The sequence below is a fragment of the Ostrea edulis genome, chromosome 10 (assembly GCF_947568905.1).
Source record: "Ostrea edulis chromosome 10, xbOstEdul1.1, whole genome shotgun sequence".
NCBI lineage: Eukaryota > Metazoa > Mollusca > Bivalvia > Ostreida > Ostreidae > Ostrea > Ostrea edulis.
Genome location: NC_079173.1, coordinates 32,419,094 through 32,435,613, shown reverse-complemented (window position 1 = coordinate 32,435,613; position 16,520 = coordinate 32,419,094). Strand labels below are relative to the sequence as shown.

The window sequence follows — 16,520 nt, the reverse complement described above, 5'->3', positions numbered from 1 at the left end:
TTGACCTTTTGACCTGAAAAACTATATGGACCCTCTTCTATTTATAACCTACCCACATATGCAATTGATATTACAATCAAGTGAATGGTTCTCAAGATATTGAGCAGACAACATGTGGTCTACCGACCGACCGAAAGACCTACCGATAGGTGCAACGCAATATGCCCCTCTTCTTCGAAAGGGGGCATAAACATTTACAGACGGCAAAATGTGATCAGTAAAGCTCACTTAAACCTTTGGGTCAGGTGAGCTAAATAGGAACAGGAACTCATATTCACGCACTGTTATCCTCCTACGCTTATAGGGATATTTCAGACGTTTAAAATGACTTTGTGAAACTAAGAATGTGGACAATGGTGTTAAAACTCTTGTTACCCTTCCATTTTCCAAATATCTAAGGCTATCATTCTACCATGCTGTGTCATTCAAATGTTGATATGTGAAACTTAGAGGAAACATGGATGTGATTTTTCTTATCACAGGTCAAGAAAATTATTTATTTTTTAAATCATTTAAAATTCTTGATAAGGAGTACTTTATTGTATACAGGTACATTGTATGTATGTTCTGGAAAAAGAATATTACAAATATATTTTTATTCCAAAATATGTTTTAAATTGGTCATTCATCATATTATGTTGAATATTTTGACAAAAGTATGCTAGTATCATTATCAATATTGGTACAGTAAACGTCCACATGGCTGCTTTTATAATTTGATGCCTCAACGAAGAAGGTGAGGATAACCAACAGTATATCAAATAAAGAGAAAAAGAAAGGTAAATATCTTTTAATCTGATTTCAAATGATAGACCAGAGGAACACTTAACATGTGATTTTATAGCAATTAAGGTAGCGACGGATAGCAACCACGTGATCAGTAAAAATTGTGTATTTTCACGTGAATTCATTTTCCGGAATTCCTTACTCCGTCATAGAATAGTCGAAAAACAAAAAGGGGTTCCGAAAGTGTTTTGTTGCTGTGACTGACTCGCCTACAGAAAATATGCACATACCACATAAGTATACGTCAATGTCTGTAATAATGGTAGATCAAATGTTTCATCTGTGTGAAACTTTTTGCTAATCGAAATGTTAAACCAACCACCAATCCATGTACATAGATGCGCTACGTAAACAAAGTTGTTGATTGATGCATCGTAATGTCCGAGTGCTGCATGCTGAGAGATTAAATACTGTTTATACAGTCATTGAGAGACCTAACAAAGTTTCTTGCAAGAAGAGGAAGTTGGTGGATGCATTCAAGTTGGACAACGAAATCATAGTTTCGTTTGGTGATTGAAAAAAAATGCCATAAATTTGTATTCAAAAGTTCAACTCACATTTCCTCTGCTATTTCACAACGCGATTTATAATAACATCTGTAAGTTTAAACACACGACATACAGTAGATGTATTATTTTGTATGTATATATGTATTCCATATGTGCATAAAATATAACTCCCACCTGTGCCAGTGATTGTAAACGAACGGATGTCATGTAAATGTATACCACATTTGTAAACATGGGCTCTCACAACTCTTTTATTAAGAAAATAATAATATCGTTATGAAAATAACTGTTACGAAAATAACATACCTTGAACTACATGTATAAAAGTAATGAAAAACAAATATCTGTATAGACCTACTATCTAGGGGTATGAGGGAACCGGATAAAAAGTGGAAGGGGGGGGGGGCATGTGTTGAATTATAATTCCCTAGACTATAGTATACATATATTATTACTTTGAAATTTCAGTGACCTAAGAAATATATCAAACCTGAAGTTTTTTGTTTCACACAAACATGTAGGTTGGCAAAACCTTTTTAAATAATGTAAATTAATCACAAGTCTGCATATGCCCTCTCATAGGCAAATGTATGCATTGTATGTATAAGTAAGATATGTATACTACACGTATGCCCTTCTCTTGACCCACATTTTGTAAATAAAACAGATATGATAAGTCTATGGCAGTTTATGAAAACATATATACATGTCATCTCATTGCAATTTATAATTTTGAAACATCAGTATTTAAATTTTAACTGAATATGTGTTGAGACACAGTTTTAAAATTCACATTGTATGACGCAATCTAATTACTCAATGGTATAATATAGACCTAACGGTGCAAATATCAATTATGATGATCTTTTTTCTAGGCATCAGCCTGAAGACCGAGGGAGGTTAGATAGGACCAGTGCAGGTTGAAGTGGATTTCGAGTCAACAAGTATAACAGCAAGAGAGGTACTATATTTTTTTTTGATAAACATTTGTAAAGACAATTCTGAGTATATCAGATATTCATCTTTTTTGCTATATTTAAATATATTTATCTATATTTTGAACAGGTACTCCATTTACAATGATGATGACATATCCCCTGGACCCCCACAACTCCACAAATTTAAAAATGTTTGATCAAGTTCCGAAGATTAAAGAACTACTGCAAAATTTGGGACTGGATGAAAAACATTAATTTAATTCACTTATATGAGCTCAGAGCAGTGGATGTTATACAACATACTTTAAACTAAATTGTGAATTTAAGGGAAAATAAGTACATGTCATGTACTCGTATATTACAAGTACATGCCTTTTGAAAGACAATAATATTGCATAGATGTAAAGGAAATTTCAATGTTGATTATTTTTTCTTAGATATATTAGTAAAAAATGTGCACATGATAGAATATAAATTTTATTACTTCAATCAATGTGTTTGAATTTTCCTTGTAATTCAAAATTTAGTTGAAACATACATCATAGATACATTAATGTATATAAATTTTTTAGAAAAGTTTCATAATGGAACTAATTCATCCCCCCCCCCCCTATACATACAGTGAACATAGACCTTCACCTGGGGAAAACTTCCGTTAGTTAATGCAATATACATGTACATGCATTCTCAGTTATCCAATAGTTCCATGTGAAACTACAATTAGAAATCTTAAACTTATGAAAGACACACCTATCTGTGAGGGTAAGATGACTCAGATGGACTTAATTGTAGTGATCCATGGGCAGTCCATGGGTCTCTTTCCATTGATATTAATTATTTATTGAAATATGAAATGGTTATTTAAACATATTTGGTGTATTATACTGTATAGTGATATAAATTTCTATCAAAAAATATGTATAGGTAATAGATTTGGTCTAGTTATTACAAGAAATTGTATGAAAAATAACTAAATATTTAGGCAATCATTGTGAGTGCAAAAAGGTAAACTGCAATAGCACACACTATATATCATTCTTAAATGGCTCATAGAAACTTCTAGTATTGTGAGTTTGAATGCTCAATATGGTAATTTGGGAATGCTTAATCATTTAAGGTCAATAGCTTATCTCTGCTGACTGTATCTCTTAAAATTCATTTCTAGAAGGGAGGGGGTAGGGTTACAAAATCTGACATAGTTTCAGATTAAACCTCATTTGGTATATTTTTTTCTATTCAATATTTTAGATACTACTTGACTTATTGTAAAAATGAAATAAAATCAGAAATTTTATGAGTAGAATTTTGTTGTTGTCAAAAAATGTATGCGTGATAGTATTTGAGAAACGCCATATTTAGGGTAAATTTGGCCAATTGCCAAGTCGAATCATGCCAATGTTTTCCTTAGATGCATTTTGAAAATCTAATTCATGTTGATTTTTTATCTGTTTGTGTTTAATTTACATAACTATATATGACAAACAATATTTCTGGTGTCAATAAAATTTTTATTGGCTTTTGTGTTAATTTGCTCAATTTTAGCATTTTTTGCCTTTTGGGGCTGCAAAAGAGGTGATTTCAATCTCGCTTTCCTCGAAAATTAACCTGATTACTTTTGTTGATTTTTTTATATGTTTTAGGATAAAGTCAAAATGTTAAAATAAGTAAAATTGAAAAAAATTCAATGAGCGTTTTTTTTTTGGGCTAGCTATCAATAGCTACCTTAACAGAAGAGACGTACAGACATTTTTATATTAACTGAAAATAAAAACAAACACAGATTGATAGTGGTTGGTCGTAAAACACATTTAGCCCGAGAACGTCTCTTATTCCTGTAGAACAGGGCTTACTCCGGTTCACAATTTGAGAAGAATGAAGAGACTGCGCGTGTTGCTGTCGCCACGGTAGCACCAACTCCAGCTTTCGTGGTGGCGGCGGCTCCTACAACGCCTGCGCTCTGTGCCGCGGCAAACCAACCACCAGCGGCAGTAAACGGGGCCTGTTCAGGTAAAGAGAAAGTACACCAAATATTGAGAGAAGACAAAGATATACATGAAATGTATTTGATAGCATGATATTGAATATTGATGTAATTTTTCTAAAACTCGAAATCATATCTGGAAGTCTATGAATTAAGGTTTCTCCACCATCAGGTGACGTCACAGTGTTTGCAAAATCATTATTTAATCATACTTTGTATATGATTGAAATATATCATTTGATGGAATTTTGTAAAATTCGAAGATCTCCACTACGTAAATATTTCCACCTTTACAGCAATAGTGAATAACATTCAGCACCCATCCATTTTTTATACTATCGAAAATTAATATTAGTACCTGAATCCACGCCGCTAGACTTCCGGCTGCCACCCCAGCGGCAGTAAACCCCGCCCCCGCTAAAACTGCGGGAAGGGCTACCACGGCAGCTGTTCCGGCCCCTACGGCCACGAGAGTTTTCCCCGACACCAACGACGCTGAAAATGAAAGCAATTTTTAATCCACTTGAATATTCATTATTGAAGCATTCGTATGAATTTTATTCATTACGCATGATAGAGTGACTTTCAGTATTTGTATTCCCTGTGAGTAATAACAATTACTATCAAAAAGTGACTACGATATTGGTGACAGATCTCGTCTCCCTCCCCACATCTTATCAGACTGACATATGCACTGCAACTTTGACTGTACTACATATGTATCAACAAACACAGGTATTTCTACCCGTTCAATGAAATTAATTACATGTAATATCTAACTAGAATTCTTTTTGGGCATATACAGATTCTATGTTGGAACTGCCATGTGATTATTTATATAATTAATGCATCCAGAATGTAAGTAAAATACAACCAACAAAGCCGCGATTTTGACGTTTCAACTTCACGAACTTTAACGTCGTTTTCTGTGAATTGTGACGTCGAAAAATACGGGACCTTTCCTCATGATGCCAGTTATTTTAGTGATTTTTATATACAGTGTATACTCATTTATATGTTAACAATTACAGGGTTTGACATTTACTTTCTTGAGCACTAGACCAGTCGGGCTACTTCAAATGATATTTACTAGACCTGACCTTACATCCACTAGCCCTGACACACTTTCCAGAGAAAAGAAACCCTGATGGTTTCTCCATATTTAAGTACTCAATTCAAATGACAAACGTTAAGTTTAAACTAAAACGTACTTAATTGTCTTAAAAACATCTTTAGTCTTGTCATTCAATTTGATGCTTTCATTTTCAAACGCATTTACTGTTTCTTTAAATTCTACTCGGCACGGAAATTCTTTAGTCTTTTGTTAGAATAAAATGACCTTAACCGCTTTTTTAAAATTTCTTTTTCATAAGCCCTACTTTGTTTCTTCCCAACCTACTCCTTTTTTTTCTCAGAACATCCTTCCTTGAGGACGAGAAGTCGAGACATTCCCGCACATGTGTCAACAACGAAAAATGGCTATAAGTTAAAAATTAGATATCTTGTGGTTTAAAATAAAGTTTCTTGTTTATTTTTTCAACACGACCAGTCGGACTAGTAAATCGACATTTTACCCGACCGGACCTATCATTTAGTAGACTCGGTCGGTCGGACGTGCCTTAGTGTCAAACCCTGAATTATCCACGAAAATGAATTGATATACTCACGACTGAATAAACGAACGTGAATTTGGAATACAAAGAACCTTCAGAAACCAGACTCGTTCGGATCTGCTGAGTCGGACAGACCCGTTCGGATCTGCTGAGTCGGACAGACCCGTTCGGATCTGCTGAGTCGGGCAGACTCGTTCGGATCTGCTGAGTCGGACAGACTTGTTCGGATCTGCTGAGTCGGGCAGACTCGTTCGGATCTGCTGAGTCCTACAGACTCGTTCGGATCTACTGAGGCGGACAGAATCGTTCGAATATGCTGAGTCGGGCTCGGTAGATCCAAATTAGTGGAGCAGACGCAATGTAAGGTTTGCTTTCTGCATTTGGTAAAGTATTAAATTGTGTTTTGTTGGGGTTAGCTGTATATCGTCTGTCCTTATAAAGAAATTCTGATTTAAACCAGAATCCAATATAATTTTCACAATTATAGACAAAATATGATTTCAATTCAAACCAAATAATAAATTTGATAAGAGACCGAATTGCCATCTTCTGTTAATGGACGTGGGATGTTTTTCTTTATTTTTTACCCCTGTTTTTTATATACAGTGGAACCTCAGTAATCCGGACGCCATTAATCCGGACGCTTCACCTTCCGGACGATTTTTCTAGGGAACGGAATTTTTATACATTATTTTGCATCATTAATCCGGAAATTCGCGTTCCGGATCCGGACGGTCGATTTTTACTACAAAACGTTATAATGCATTGAAAATTGTACCGTTAATCCGGACGGTAATTTTGTTTAGGGAAGGTCTGTGTCGGACAATTTTAGCAAGGCGTAAATTATAAAGAAAACAAGCCAAACTGTCTAATTGAAGCGATTACCTGTACCCTGTCAACACCTCCCTATAATTAGGTGGTGTGTGATGATATGTCAGTTAGATAGCACGTGCCGATCGAGACATTGTATTGCCAATTTTCGCACATAAGATTTTATTGCATGTAGTGTTGAATTTTGTATATAAATCTGTAGCATATTATTCTATAGTCTAATAGTATCAATAAATTAAACATCATGCCGTAATGATAATTTTTTTTAAATTCTACACATATCAATTGTACTGATTCGTAAATTGATTATCGGCTTATGCAAATCTAAAGAGTGTAGATTATACTTCTAGATTCTGGATTTTATATTGTTGATTGGCCTGAAATATACATATATGTTCATGTACATGTATATGTAGTAAGTTTTTAACGTTTAGAATGTCACGCATGTAGAATGTAGCTGTGTACGATTGATTCTTGTTACGATGTTGTAGAGCTTTATTGCTTTCGAATTTTTAAACTCTGGGTAGAAGTGAGAAAATTACCATTTTAAGGAAAATGACAATTACATTTTGTATGTACCCGTAATGTTTGTTTCACCCGAGTTTTCTTCCGTTATTATCGCATCATGAAAATAATAGATGCGCGTGGCTAGATCAAAGCAGTAGTCGGTCTTGATATTACGAACTTAAATGATTTTTGTTCTCCCGATATTGTCTTGGATAATTATAGAACAAGAAATATAAACTCTGGCAGATTGAATTTTGGTTAAAGAATGTTGTCAACTGACATGATAATCACGAAATTTTTATATCAATTTTGGACGATGAAGATTGTTTTAACAGACCGCCGAACCCGTGAATCGTGACACTGTCAGATGGAAATTACAGGCATCTTTAAGAAGCAAAAGTGTTATGAAATGTTTGAAGTGTAAATGATTATGTGAGTTACTAATGATTAATTTATTTATAGTTACATAAAGTGTTTCATTATTTGTTTTAGTGCATACGGTACACGGTTTTGTATATTTATTTGTAGGGTTCATATATACGTACAATGTAAGCACAGGCAAATACACTGAACACGTAAATTAAATTTTAGTGCTTTGAAATACATGTAAATGTTAACATCGTCATAATTTATTTACTAATGCAAATGGTCAAATCCAAGGATAGAATGTGTTTAATTCACTATGCATCAATAAAGTAGGCACATATTGGTTACTTATGTAAAGATAGAAAATATGCGATTCAATTATCTGGACGATTTTGCTGGGAACCAAAGTGTCCGGATTAACGAGGATCCACTGTATACTAGGCAAGGGATCGCTCGTAACTAATTTTTACCAATTCACTGAACATCAATGATACTCTCCCGATTCCAATTCCTTCTTCCCCCCCCCCCCTCCTTCCTCGTTACCTGTCTATACCCGCAAAAATGTTTATACACGTATACAAATATACCTGTTTGGCAGGTAGGGATATCGTGGTTCCAATTCTCTCGCTGAAACCGGAGAACGTGGCAGCTCGACGGTTCAAATCCACTATGACACCTCAGAATACAGCGCTCATTCCATTTATCTTCATCCCAAAATCCATTCACCGGATCCCCTGTGATTATAGAGTCTTAGGTATAGTGTATACATGCGCATAGTATATACATGCGCATCTGAATGTACAGTAAAATACACTTATAACGAAAAATTATGATTCGCATAACAGTATTTTACTGTAGATCTGTTTCAGTTTATTTAAACCTAGAAAATTAAGTTTCTCTTAGAAACAGATATATATGCATGGTCCACGAATTGCAGTCCTTTAAAAAAAAAAACCCAGTAGATGTCTATATCGTATTTCAGATTTAAGTGCTGTAGTCATTGCGTAGTTGGACATACACATGAAGGGGTTCAAAATCGTAGATAGAAGGTATTTGAATTTTATACAATGTACTGATATAAAAAAAGAAAAAACAAAACAAAAAACCTACGTCTTCTTAGCAGTCGATGTTGTTGCAGAATAAAAGACCCAGACATAGATACTTAGAGAACTTAATTGAAATGTGAGCAATTAGCAGGGCTTTAATGTGAAATTCCATACAATAGATGCGAAATGTGTCCCACTTGTCTGAATTTCGCTGCTGCCATAGTGGAAAACTATTCGGGTGTCTTGGGTCGGTAGATGTCCCAGTAAAAATAAACAGGTGAAATCGCGAAAATTATGACATAATATACGGTTACACCTCTGCTTTTTCAGGCCCTTTGACTTGAAATTCGGCATTCATAAAATTATGACATTACTTAATGCACAGCGTCATGTAGACTACGTAACACTATTTTAAAATAATCTATTTTCAAATTTAGGCGTTTGTGGAGTGGGTAGTGTTTTATCTAGGTCAGAGTTCGATCACGTTTTATATACAGTGTATTATGAGGGGTTTCGGATCAACGGGCTTACCCGTAACAAGGAGTAATCAAGCGGTGCATTCTAACCTCCCCCCTCCCCCCTAAAAAATCTCTGAACAAATTATTTGAAAAGATTCATCAAAACATTACTACGACGCGTTTCCATTTTTTGATTATAATGTGTCTCATTTAAAATACATTTCAAAGGAGAAGAAAAAGAAGCATGTTGTGAAGTCACCTTTGATCTTCTTTGTATAAATAATCAATTTTTTTTTTATTGAATCCACACACACATCCACCCACCCCTAAGCATATCTAGAACTTGACATGGAATACAACAGCAGCCTATATACAGTTTTTCCGATCGATCAATATATCCTCGACTAAAAGAATTCCTTCATATAGAACAGCATGCTGCACACACTGCACCTTTGTCTTACTTGGCTCACAGGTAATTGTATCGCTTGGTGTCGGGGTCGAATTCGACCTCAAGCGATGCAGTTTCCGTAAAGTCAAGTGGTAAAAATATTGCTTATTACAAAGACTTGGCTGGATTTCAATGCATATTTATTTTTACAAAACTTGGGTAATTGCAAAATGTTATATCACATTTCTCTTTGTGATAAAGGGTCGCCTTCTAATTGTTTGAGAGACATGTATTAGCTTTGTGTACCTTCAAAAATTATAAACAGCATGTAAATCCATCATGCGTGTTCTTTCTTTATATATCCAAATTTGAAAAAGAAAAGGTGTGCACTTAGCCTACCACGGATTTCACAAAAATCCATTGTTTGAAACCGACAGAGTTACATCCTACAAGTGAGGTAGTAAGAGGTACGATCAATTGGAATATTTCAGCGAAAATTGAAAAATCACGATGAAAAAAAATAGGTGGGTGTTAAAGTACAAGAACTTTGCTTTTCTAAACCCGATCCTCATAAATCGTGAAATTGTTCTCTTCAAACCCCGATATCAATTTTGGCGCTAATTCTTCTGCTTAAAATTTCCAATCATTAAACGTGTGAGCCGCCACCAGTCTGGTATAATAGTTCATGTATATCCCCATATCAAATGAGGATATGGTCTTTGCCAATAAAAATGGGGGGGGGGGGGGGTGTGTGTCCTGTATGTGCATTCTTACTTCGCTATACTATATACAATTTCAAGCTGAAAAAATATCATGTAAACTACATTACATTTATTTATATTTAATAATACATGTATATAGATGTACTTCATTGTATGAAAAAGTCATAAGCATGTATGCTGCAAATTGTTTACTTGATTTGAGAATATATATATTTTATTTATTTTATTATATCCAGATTCCTTAAATTCATCGTGGTATTTCTACCATGTATTGCAATGTAACCAGCCCCAAACATAACTTGCAGACAATACGGGTTCTAAACATCTATAAATTCTAAATAATGTTAGATTGTAACCTCGAATTACATAGTAAATAAAAGATGTGGCGCTAGAATTCTAATTATTTTTTTTTTAAATACCACAATGTTGGTTATTCGATACTGCAAAATGAATGAGAAAATAAGAGATGCTGAGTTCCTCGGTTCGTGTGTTATCATTAATAATTTCGGTAAGCTGGTAATACTGCTTTAGAAAACCGTGATCAAAACAAAATCAAAAAACAAAACAATAAATAACCCACCCACCCCCCAAAACCCTCCGTCGTTGTGCAACGTAAAGAAAACATTACTCTGATTCGATACCAGTACTATAGCGCGGCAATGACCTATTTTTTCCAGTGATCGAATACAAGAATCAGAATTGATTTGTTTCACAAACACCAACAGACCTAAAAATAGTGATATATTTTTCCATGAAATTCAAATGAAAGTGAAAGTAATTATTTATCAAATATTCATCACTTGAGACACTTGAAAAAATTCCTTATATTTGATATCATACACATGAAGTAAACAACGGACGTAAATTTACTTACTGGGACAAAAGGCAGAGCCCCCAGTGATCAGTACCAAACACAGAGACACCAACAGCATGCCAGTCGTTGCCATTTTTTTTTCTTAAATTGCGAAATCAGCACATGTACGAGTTATCGTTCTTTGATCATAACTTGGCAAATATCACCGATATAGTGACGGATGCAGAGGGAAGGTAGGGGGTCCAGGGGTCGGAACCCCCCCCCCCCCCCCTCCCCTCCCTTTCATCAGAAAATTATTGCTAATTATCAAGGTATAAATAGCGCAATTTGAGCCCCTCCCCCTCTTTGAAAACAATTATTAATGGTAGATAAGGCGCTAGCATTCTATTAATCTTTTTTGTAAAGATAATTCTTCAAATCTTGTATAAACAATGTTGTCTGATTCGATACCGAAAAATTAATTAGATATTAGGAGAACTGAAGTGACTGTTGAGTCCCTTAATTCGTATTTGGTTACTGGTTAGGGCTGCAGTTAGTGTTACAGCTGGGATGGCATTTGGAGTTACAGTTAGGAAGACACTTGAGGATATTTGAAATTACATCTAGGGATTGGGGATGGAGCCACGGTTAGGGTTAGGGATCCAGTTAGAGTCACTGGTTACGGTTAGAGCTAGATTTACTGGTTAGGGTTACTGATTAGAGTAACTGGTAAGCGTTACAGCTAGGGTTACTTGTTAGGGTTACAGTTAGGGTTACTACTTAAGGTTACTTGCTAGAGTTGCAGTCAGGAATTTTAATAATTTTAGTATTTGGTATTTTAGTATTTGGTAGTGCTGTTTTAAATCGCAGGTAATCATAACTTTTTATATGTTAAGCGGGTATTGTCCAGTTCGACCCTTGACCTCTGACCATGTGACCTCAAAATCAATAGGGGTCATATACTTCTTCGGATGTACCAGTGTCCCAAGTTTGATGTCTGTCAAGCAAAGGGTTCCTAAGATATTGAGCGGACAATTTCTTCCTTTGCACAGTTTGACCATTTGACATCAAAATCAATAGGGGTCATATTCTCCTGAGAATGTACCGGTGTACCAAGTTTGATGTCTCTTAAGCAAAGGGTTTTCAAGATATTGAGCGTACTTTGTCTTCCTATGTCCAGTTTGACAGTTGACCTTTGGTCATGCGACCTCAAAATCAAAAAAGGTCAACTTCTCCTTAAGATGAACCAGTGTACCTAGTTTGATGTCTCTCAAGCAAAGGGTTCTCTAGATATTGAGTGGTCAGTATATTCCTATATCCAGTTTAACCCTTGGCATTTGACCATGTGACCTCAAAATCAAAAGGGGTCATCTACTCTTTGGGATCTACCTCTTTACCAAGTTTGATGTCTGTCAAGCAAAGGGTTCTCTAGACATTGAGTGATCAGTATATTCCTAAGTCCAATTTGACCATGCGACTTTAAAATCAGTAAGGGTCATCTTCTCTTGTACATGTACCAGAGTAACAAGATTTATGTAACAACAATAATAATGATAGCCTTTATTTATCTAGGATAAGACAAATTAGCATATAGCTAGTTTCCATTGTGGTCCTGCATTAAAAGATATACACACAGATAAAATTAACATCTAAAATTAGTATTTAAATATGAATACGATATAAAAGGAAAGGAGGAAAACATAGCATAAGACACACCTAATTGGTAATAAAACTATCATCTAAAAATGAATACATGATATATACATGTAAATGGAAAGAAGAAGAAAAATAGCAAAAGATCTACGCACACACAGTGCGATATCACGACTACATTATTTGGCTCACCTGAACATAAAGAGGAAAGCACGATGTTTAATTATAAGTGCTACTTCTATTAAAATATTCCATCAAGTACACAGCTTTAAAAATGCCAACCGAACCAGACTTTCGAACATATTGAGACAGTTTGCTCCAAAGGAATGCAGAAGAGTAGTTGTATAAACTTTTAAAATTTTCAGTTTTAGCTCGTGGTAAATATAATATATACTGGCTACCATGCGACCTGGTTTGACCTGGTTTGACGGCAGCTCATATCTCTTGAATATTTAAACACGTTTAGGTAATTTGGCATTTGATTGTTTAAAAATTTGAACAGAAAGACAACCTTTCTAAACATAAAATAATCCTTAATTGGCATTCAGTTCAAACCAAAAAAAATAAAAAGCCAGTAGAGGTCCTGATATCTCGAAAAAAGGGGGTCTTCTTCTACTCATAACCAACCCACATATGAAATATCATTACAATCAAGTGAATGGTTGCAAAGATAACATGTGGTCTATCGACCAACCGAGACCGACCGACCGACAAGTGCAAAAGAATATGTCTCTCTTGTTTGAACGGTTGTGCATAAAAATTTACAGACGGACAAAATGTGATGGTAATGCTCACTTAAACCTTTGGCTCAGGTGAGCTAAAAAGGAACATGGAACTCATATTCATGCACTGTTGTCCTTCTGAGCTTACAGGCATATTTCAGACTTTTAAAATGACTTTGTGAAACGAAGAAGGTTGACAATGCTGTGTTAGATTCCCTTACCCTTCAGTGTTCCATTTTTGAAATATCCAAGGTATTTCATTCTACCATGTTGTGTCTTTCAAATATATTTAGGTGAAACTTAGAAGAGACATTGATGATATTTTTCTTATTACCGGTCAAGATAATGAATATTTTTTTTTTTAAATTTATTTCATGAACTAATTTCTTAATAAATAGGATGTCGTTGTATACCGGTATATTGTATGTATGGAATGGAAAAAACAATATTACAGTTATGCTTTTTTCAAAACCTGTTTTAAATTGGTCATTCATCATGTGTTAAATATTTAAATATTTTGACAAAAGTATGCTAGTATTATTTGTACAGTAAACGTCCACATGGCTGTTTTTACAATTTCATGCCTCATCGAAAAAGGTGGAGATAACAAACAATATTTCATATGTAACAAACGAAGAGAAAAAGAAAGGTGAACATCTTTTAATCTGACTTTCAAATGATAGACAAGAGGAACACTTAACATTTGATTTTATCACAATTAACAGAAGAGACGTACATACATTTTTATATTAAGGTAGGGTTTGCGACATTTTGACATATAGCCAACAAAGTCATGTTGCATATCAGTATGTTCAGTAGGAATTTATCTTTTAAAAATTGACATTTTAAAAAAATCGCCCGTGTCGTTTTTTGACCAGATGGGCTTATTTTTGTGATGTTTTACATTTTCGGGATCTTTGTACAAAAGGGAATACTAGTGGTATAAAAACTACACGAGACAAACTTATGGGGTAAAAAGCTGGTAGAATTTTTAGAAAGAGTATTATCTATAAGATTATACTAATTGGTAGAAAAATGTTATTTTAAAACACAAAAAATAGCACTTTTTATATCTTGAATAAAATTTTAATTGGTTGCCATGGCAACAAAAAAAGTATATTGAGCAGCTTTACAAGGTCTACGTCAGAAAAGTTTTACTTTAAACATAATATTTGGACCATAAATATTTAAGAAAGCATATAGAATTACTACCCACCGGACTTTGTTTCCATGATAACATATTAAAAAGAATTATTTCATTTATGCGATTTGTCACTTTGTTTTATAATTGTACAACGTTTGAAGAGTGCATTGAGCATTTTCATGAATAAGACACAATTCCAGCCCCAAAGTGATATTTATATTTATTTGTCAAGTATTGTAGTATCACATTTATTAGAAATTAAGATGTTGAGGGTTTTTTTTTCTTTCTAAATTCAATATAATACAATATTTTCAATATCCCGGCGGGATTTCACGGTCCTGCTTCGTCATAAATTCCGTGTTACATTAGCCCGAACCTGTATGTAGTACATCTTTGAAATAATTTCCCTCTCCTTGTTTCATTGCTTGATGTTTGTTTACATAGTTGAACATACAACTGTAACCTTCGTGACAATATGAAGCACGGTCAGTGGTAGATCTGACGGGGGGAGGGAGTTGTTGTAACGTAATAACACTAATAAATCTGTTTTATGTCGACGTTATGCAAATGTTCCTCAGACAAAAATAAGATTATTTCAAGATGTACTAGAGAAAAACCCTTTTTTATTTTTACAAGATCATATCAGTCGCATTTCAAAGTTCATGCGATAAATCGCTCTATCAGCGCAAGTAGATGTCATAGCATTAAAATATGAAGTGCATGTAATTAGAGAGCATTGTCAGGTTTATTTTTAAAAATGATTGTGAATGTCATAAAAATTCCTAGCTTCGTTAATGTCGAACTTTGTCTTTGAGGATACTATTCACAAACAATGATCGATTATAACAGCATCAAAATAAATCCTACTTTCCCTTGCAAGATTTGCAGAGATTACATGATCACAACAAAATTTAAATGGAAATTAACCGTAGCGCATACTACATATATATATATATATATATATATATATATATATATATATATATGTAATATGCGCTACGGTTAATTTCCATTTAAATTTTGTTGACTTTTATAATATCAAAAATAATTTATAAATGATCATTTGAAAAACATTATTATTTTGTCACAGAGGGTTACACATACACCGCTTGACACTTGAAAGCGGTAGTAGATAACAAGTAAATACTACGACATTTTCCCTCGAATCAACAATGACGTGACACATTTTTTCATTATTACATCATAAAGCGCGAAGTGCACTGAGGTATATCAAGAGTTATCTCCCTGTTGTTGCAAACCTTACCTTAACTGAAAGCAAAAACAAATACAGATTGATAGTGGTTGGTCGTAAAAACATTTAGCTCGAGGGCGTCTCTTTTTCCTGTAGAACAGAGCTTACTCCGGTTCACAATTTGAGAAGAATGAAAAGACTGCGCGTGTTGCTGTCGCCACGGTAGCACCAACTCCAGCTTTCGTGGTGGCGGCGGCTCCTTCTACGCCTGCAATAAACGGGACCTGTACAAGTAAAGAGAATGTACACCAATATTGACAGAAGACAAAGATATACATGAAATATAATTGACCTTATTATACAGTATAAAAGACCTTATTATAAAACAGTATTTAATTCAGCATTCTTCCCTAATATCTTCAGTATCAAATACCTCTAAACTTCTGTAGATGTAATTTCTTTCATTATGTAATTTCTTTCATTTATATCAACAAGAAAACTTTAGAGCAACATGCTATAAGTGTATATATTGTGATGTCACACACTTCTGTTATATGGTACATCTTAAAAGAAACCAATCCATATGGTACAAACTATTTTAATTGATGAAATAGCCCCCAGTGATCAGTACCAAACACAGAGACACCAACAGCATGCCAGTCGCTGCCATTTTTTTTCTTAAATTGCGAAATCAACACATGTACGAGTTATCGTTCTTTGATCATAACTTTGCAAATATCACCGATATAGTGACGGATCCAGAGGAAAGGTAGGGGGTCCAGGGGTCGGAACCCCCCCCCCCCTCCCCTCCCTTTCATCAGAATATTATTGCTAATTATAAAGGTATAAATAGCGCAACTTGAGCCCCTCT

The 16,520-nt window shown here is 34.5% G+C and overlaps 2 protein-coding genes across 3 annotated transcripts in view; one reads left to right on the top strand and one right to left on the bottom strand.

Moving 5' to 3' along the window:
* Window positions 1–16,520, top strand: part of LOC125665806 (uncharacterized) — a 247,148-nt gene that overhangs the window by 222,482 nt on the left and 8,146 nt on the right. The window lies entirely within an intron of this gene.
* On the bottom strand, window positions 775–11,124 carry LOC125665805 (interferon alpha-inducible protein 27-like protein 2B). 2 transcript variants are annotated; one of them, XM_048898685.2, is made up of 4 exons: window positions 11,020–11,124; window positions 8,119–8,265; window positions 4,573–4,709; window positions 775–4,232 (listed from the first exon to the last, which is right to left on the bottom strand). In XM_048898685.2, exons 1-4 carry the CDS (start codon window positions 11,090–11,092, stop codon window positions 4,080–4,082), a joined length of 510 nt encoding a protein of 169 aa, XP_048754642.2. In that variant the 5' UTR covers window positions 11,093–11,124; the 3' UTR covers window positions 775–4,079. The 2 variants fall into 2 exon arrangements, with proteins under 2 accessions (XP_048754642.2, XP_056006967.1); XM_056150992.1 differs by having other exon boundaries at window positions 775–4,709.

Coding starts and splice junctions, on each gene's coding strand:
- LOC125665805 (XM_056150992.1), bottom strand. CDS start 11,092: ATGGCAACGACTGGCATGCTGTTGGTGTCTCTGTGTTTGGTACTGATC. Junction 8,266..11,019: donor GGGCTCTGCCTTTTGTCCCA/GTAAGTAAATTT, acceptor CTATAATCACAG/GGGATCCGGTGAATGGATTT. Junction 4,710..8,118: donor TATCCCTACCTGCCAAACAG/GTATATTTGTAT, acceptor TTTCATTTTCAG/CGTCGTTGGTGTCGGGGAAA.